Source organism: Pelodiscus sinensis, chromosome 19 (genome assembly GCF_049634645.1).
Source record: "Pelodiscus sinensis isolate JC-2024 chromosome 19, ASM4963464v1, whole genome shotgun sequence".
Lineage (NCBI taxonomy): Eukaryota > Metazoa > Chordata > Testudines > Trionychidae > Pelodiscus > Pelodiscus sinensis.
In genome coordinates this window covers 3,733,670-3,739,669 of record NC_134729.1, presented here as the reverse complement: position 1 = coordinate 3,739,669, position 6,000 = coordinate 3,733,670, and the positions used below count along the sequence as shown (strand labels likewise).

The 6,000-nt window shown below is 60.8% G+C and overlaps 1 protein-coding gene across 2 annotated transcripts in view; it reads left to right on the top strand.

The window, feature by feature from the left end:
• The first annotated feature begins 253 nt into the window (after nucleotides 1-253).
• Nucleotides 254-6,000, top strand: part of LOC102464094 (RNA-binding motif, single-stranded-interacting protein 2) — a 29,386-nt gene continuing 23,639 nt past the window's right edge. The window contains exon 1 of one of the 2 annotated variants that reach the window (XM_075901863.1): nucleotides 254-411. In XM_075901863.1, the coding sequence (XP_075757978.1) occupies nucleotides 346-411 (66 nt within the window). In that variant the 5' untranslated portion in view covers nucleotides 254-345. The remainder of the gene's footprint in view (nucleotides 412-6,000) is intronic. The other variant, XM_075901862.1, reaches the window with a different exon arrangement.

Sequence of the window (6,000 nt, the reverse complement as noted above, 5' to 3'; positions counted from 1 at the left end):
ACCTCCCCGGGCTCATCCGGTTTGTGCCTAGAACCTCCGCCTCTGCCCGCCCGCGCCTAGAACCTCCCCGGGCTCATCCGGTTTGTGCCTAGAACCTCCGCCTCTGCCCGTCCGCACCTAGAACCTCCCCAGGCTCATCCGGTTTGTGCCTAGAACCTCCGCCTCTGCCCGCCCGCGCCTAGAACCCCCCCGGGCTGCCCCTGGCTGGGCAGGCCGGGCCCGGCCGGCGCTAGGACCCAGCGGCCGGGTGTCATCCCGGCCCCAGATTCCAGGCTGGCTTCCCTGGGCGTGACGTCAGGCAGCAGCCCGGCCCCCCCGCGCGCCAGGCCCGTCACACGGAGGAAAATGCTACTTTCCGTCCCGCCGCGGGCCGGGGTCGCCGCCTTCGGCTACGGCAAGAGCGGCAAGAAGGTAGGGCCCGCGCCGCCCCCCCCGCGCAGGGCCTCCCGGGGGGGGCGCCCCCACGTGCCCCCCCGCTCGGGGCCCCCCGCTGGCCGTGGGGCCCGGCTCGCCAGCCCCCCCCTCCCGGCCTTTGTGCTTGGGGAAGTTGAGGGCGCTGCCCCCCCCCAGCACCGCCCCGGTTTCCCCTCCCCCCCCCGGTGCTGCGCGGGCAGGAGAATCGCAGCCCCCCCTCCTTAGCTGCCCCCCCCCCCAGCCGGGAGTGCGGGGCTGGCCTGGGAGGGTCACCTCCATCCCGGGCGCCGGGGGCAGGGCGGGGGGGGATTTGTGGGTGAATAGCTCAGGCAGGCCGGGCCTGGCACCAGATTCCCATGGACGGAGGCACGTGTGAGCCGGGGGGGGGCGGCTGCTCCCCCCTCCCCCCGCGACTCTGCCTGGCTCCAGGGACACCTGGGGGCGCTGTGGCAGGGGTGGGGGAGAGGCAGGGTCCCCCTCCTGCCGGGAAGACGCGAGCGGGGTGTCACAGGGCGTGGGGGGCAGCGTTAGGGGCTTGGGATTAGACTTTGGGGTTGGATTTTGGAGTCTGCTCTGGTGGGGTAGAGCGGGGTGCCTGGGCGCCAGGGATCCTGGGTTCTCTCCCCGGCTCTGGGAGGGGCCGGCGGTTAACATACTGGGGGCTGGCGGGCTCCTGGGTTCTGGTTCCGCCGCGGCCACGGGCTGGTGGTGTGACCTTGTGGGGGGACAAGCCTGTTCCCTGCTCCGTGCCTCAGTTTCCCCATCCGCCGTGCGGTGCCGTAGGGCAGGCAGGTCGATCCTCACGTCTCCAAAACCAGCGAGACCCTCTGCCCTTCACATGCCTCTTCACCCACGGTGCTGCCCCTGCGCCACGAACCCTTACGCGCTGCTCTGCTTCTCTTTGTCCCCCGGAGCTGGGGGGGGTTGTCAATATCCCTTCCCCCCATGTTCTTTGAACCCCCCCCTCCCGCCCAAGACCTCCACATTACTCCCAGATAGACAGGTCTGTAGTCCAGACCTCTCCCTCCCCTTTCGGATCTCCTCTCCGCAGACCATGCCTTGGGCACCCCCTCCCCTCCGATTCCCTCCTGTCCCCGTGACCGTCCTGAGCCTTGGAGATGAGTCTGCAGCTTCAGCCAGCCAGGCTGAACTCTTGGACCAGCAGCTGTGACTGATGGGCCCCTCCGCCCACCCCGAGTGTCCGCACGTCCAAACACATCCTGATCTCCGCACCCCTGCCAGACTCCTCTGCCGCGTCAGGCCATCTGACCCGCCTGCCAGTCACGCAGGGGATGGAGAGCAAAGTGAAGGGCTCAGAGAAGCCAGCTGTGGAGATCTAGGATTGTTCTGTGGTGCGTGGTGTGGCCTGTCACTTTCCCAATGGGCCCAACTTTCTCCGGGGATGCGCGTGTGTCATGTGGGGGTTTGTGGGTATAAACCAGGGGGATCAGTGAGCGTGCTATTCACAGCGCACTCACTTGGGCCTTCTTTATCGGTGCGGGTTTACGGGGTGTGTTGGCACATATTGTGGGTGCTTTTTGCATTGTGCATGTGTGTGTCAATGCGCATCTAGTTTGTCTTCCCTTAGCTGCCGTTGTGTCATGCAACCGCCAATGTGTATTTGGGGCATGTGCACCTACCTGTGACAGTCACTATTGGCGTGTGAGGCGGTGACATGTTAGTGAACTTGTTCTAGTGTTTTAGCACGCGTGCTGTAGTCGGCACATCTGTGTTGGACTGGTGAGTCTGTGTGACAGTGTGAGGGGGCAGGAAAGCCACAATATGCATCTTTCCATCTGTGAGTTTGTTGCACTCACGTGCAAACCACTGCACAGCCATTTGATTGGTGTGTGTTTGTGGAGGTGCTGCTGGGTGTGTGTTGTCAGGGATTTTGGAGAAATGAATCTTTGATTGTGGGATGCAGGGGGGGTGAGGTCCACCCAAAGAGGCAGTCACCACCCTACAGGGGCTGTTCTCAGTCACTGCCCCCAAAGTCTGCAACGCAGCCGAGACACAGGGAGTCAAAATATGCCTTCCTGAAGTTAGGGGAATTTTTGCCTCATAATTTGCTGTCCGGGTTACTCATCTCTAACAAGTGGAAATACTCAGCGTGGAACTCTGCTATTTAGGCTGTTGCTTGAGCTGCAGCATGTTATATATTTCTTGTGCGTATTTACAAGGGCCCGATGGTTGGGTGGTTGTTGCTGTTTTGTTTTGGGCAACTCCCGCTGGTGAGGGTCTGATCCTGGCAGGGAGCTCCTAGCCGCTATATAAAACTAGCGCGACTGATAGCTCTGTGGATTTTGAAGGCCAGAAAGGAGCAACTGAATTAATCTCCTCTGCCCTCCAGCTTAGCATAGGCCAAAGGATCTCGCCGTTCCTGCACCCAGCCCATCTCTGGTGGTCGAGCTAGAATGCATCCCTCAATTGGACAGGGACTTGTCTCAGAGTCCAGGGTCACCTAGCGTCCGGTGTCTGACTGGGGCTGGCACCAGATGCTTTAAGAACTCCCCCCTCCCCGGCCCAGTTAGTGAGCAGGGCGAGCCCCACTTGGGCTAAGACATCGGTGGAAGCAGGCAGGTCGGTATCAGGGCAGGCCGGAGAAGGGCACAATTTTTTGAGCAACGCTGAGGCTTTGAAACTTGGTTCCGTTCCATGTTCAAGGAGGAAGAGACCACACAGCAGCCCAGAGGCCAGGGCACATACCTGGCACATGGGAGACTCGTGGGTTGGTATAAAGACGTCGCCCCCTCCCCACCCCAAGCAACGCAGTGTAGACAGTGCTGTGCCGGCGGGAACATTTCTAGTGGCGTTGCTCCTGACTTTCTCGGAAGTGGGTGAGCTGCGCCAATCCCAGGGCTGGAAGAGATCTCAGGAATCATCGAGTCCAGCCCCCTGCCCAAGGCAGGACCAATCCAACTCAATCAGCCCTGCCAGGGACTTAGAAACCTCTAGGGATGGAGATTCCACCCCCTCCCTAGGGAACCCATCCCAGAGCTTCCCCACCCGCCTAGTGAAATAGTTGTACCTAATCTCCAACCTAGACCTCCCCCACCGCAACTTGAGACCATTGCTCCTCGCTTTGTCATCTGTCACCACTGAGACCAGCCTCGCTCCATGCTCTGTGGAACCCCCCTTCAGGTAGCTGAAGGCTGCATCAAATCCCCCCTCCCTCTTCTGTAGACTAAATGAGCCCAAATCCCTCAGCCTCTCCTCAGAAGTCATGTGCTCCAGCCCTTGAATCATTTTGGTTGCCCTCCGCTGGACTCCCCCAATGTGCCCACATTTTTTCTGAAATGGAGGGCCCGGAACTGGACCCACTTCTCCAGATGTGGCCTTGCCGGAGCTGAATAAAGGGGAATAATCACGTCCTTAGATCTGCTGGCAACGCTCCTCCTATTGCACCCTAATATGCCTTCTTGGCTACAAGGGCGCCCTGTTGACTCCTACCTTCTTGGCTACAAGGGCTCCCGTCTTATCTTCACTAAGCACCGCGGCTGCACCTGTGCAGTTCTGGGTGTGCAGCCAAGTCCGAGTCTCCCTGCTCCTGGCAAGTGTCTTGGCCACTCGGCTGCCCCTGTTCTGGGGCGCTTCTCCCCCGGTTTCTCGTTGCTCAAGCGTAACCCCTCCAGTTGTGTCATGGCTGCCTGGGAGAGCCCTGGCTGGTCAGACACTGAGTAAAGGGCCCAGCCCAAGACCCGAGCCAGCCTTCTCTTACCTCTCTCTGCTCCGGGCTCTCTGGAGCCGGTTTGTTCGCTGTACGGCAGCACCTCTGGGGTCTGCACGGCTTTGGGATCCAAGCTTGGGGATTTGGTGCTTCTGAGCCCGTGGTTGATCGCCCGTCCACGCTGCCTGACCAGGCTGGGTGAAAGCCCTCTGGCCTCACGTCTTCCAGCCACGCCGACACCGCACGCACATGGCACCGCACTGGCCCTCTGTCTCGGGTCTGCGGCTGGAGCTGCAGCCACACTGCAACACAACGGGGCTGGGGCCTGAATTGCAGCAGGACACGGGTTCTAAACCCAACCCTGCAGGGTCCTAGGAGCTGGATCCTGAGCATTTGCTGCCCCAAGCCAGGCTGGTGCGTGTGCGGATGGAAGCGGGCTGTGGCTGGATCCCAAGTCGGAGCCCAGCCTTAGTGTGCAGTGTAGACGTATCCAGAGATCCCAATCAGGGCCCTGTGGTGCTTGGCATGGGCCGGCAGATCTTGGAGGAGGTTGCCTAGGCCCTGGTGGTATTTAAACATGACTTCTCTGGCTAGATTTGAAATGAAACCCTCGCCCTGGGAGCCGTTTCGCCTGTTGAGATGCCCGGGGTACCGGGGCCATCACTCCAGTGCCTATGGGTCGTGGAGCCGCTTGGCTAATAGCACATATCTCCAGTCGCTGGGGAGAGCTCTGAGTTACCCCAGAGCATCCTTTCCCGGGGTCCGGCTGGTCGGTCTCACCCACTCATCGCCAGAAGGAATTTCCCACCAGGCTCAGACTGGCAGCGACCTGGGGAGCTTTTTGCCTTCCTTTATGGTGGGGGGCATGGGGAACTCGCAGGGTTAAACCAGTGTCAAGGAAGGATTCTCTGGGCCTTGGTGTTTTTAAAGCCGGTGAGAGGAGGTCAGTGGTTACTGGAGCGGGTGGGTGAGTTTCTGCAGCCTGTGACATGCGGGAAGTCAGACTAGAGAATCTTGAGGGTCCCTTCTGGCCTTAGGGTCTCCGAGTTGGCCAGACCCACACCTGGAAAAGGGGCTGCAGTGTGGGGATGTGCAGGAGCCCCAGTTCTAAGCAGCATAACTGCAGCGTGGCTGGGTAGGGGTCTGTATGGAAGTCGGAGCAGCAGGAAGGCTGCGTGGCCTAGTGGGTAAAGCGTGGCTTGGCATCCAGGAGGCCTGGTTCTAGCATCTTGGGCAAGTCATCTTCCCGCTCTGCACTTCAACATGCCCACCTGTGAAATGGGTTCAGGATCCCCCCTGCCCTTGGGAACGGGTCATGGGAGCGGTGCGCAGGGCTGTTCCTTTTATGCAAGATGCTTCTTGCTGGTTCTGTTCGTTGAAGGCTATGTCATCGTTCCGCGGCGCTTGATCCTGCCCCAGTTTGCCCACGTGCCTCACTTCCCACTGTCTGGCCCTGCTGTGGGATTTGGTGGGGCGACGTGTACGTGAAATCGGTGCATGCCGAGTAGGCCAGGTTTCCCTAAGGCCCGGCAACCCCCAGACTGGGTCTGGAGCTACGTGGTCGGGCTTGGTGAGAGCATCGCAATGGAAGCTGAGCCGGTGATGTTCTACCTTTGTAATGGCATTAAGTAGGGATAACACAGTAGCCCCCATGCGCACCCATCAGGGCCCCTGTGCCGGGTTCTTTATGTGATTTGTTAGGTGTATTATGGTAGCTTAGGCGCCACGGACCCATGGGTGATTGGTGGGGGAGGCAGGCCCTGAGCTCTGCCTAACAGCCCTGCCCCACCATGGGGAGGGGAGGAGGTGGGGGAGCATGCCGAGCGTGCGCCATCCCCCCACACTGGGAGGGGAAGAGACAGGAGGGGGCACTCAGCTTCCCTGGCACACCGGGGAGGGAGGGAGGAGGGCACATGGCT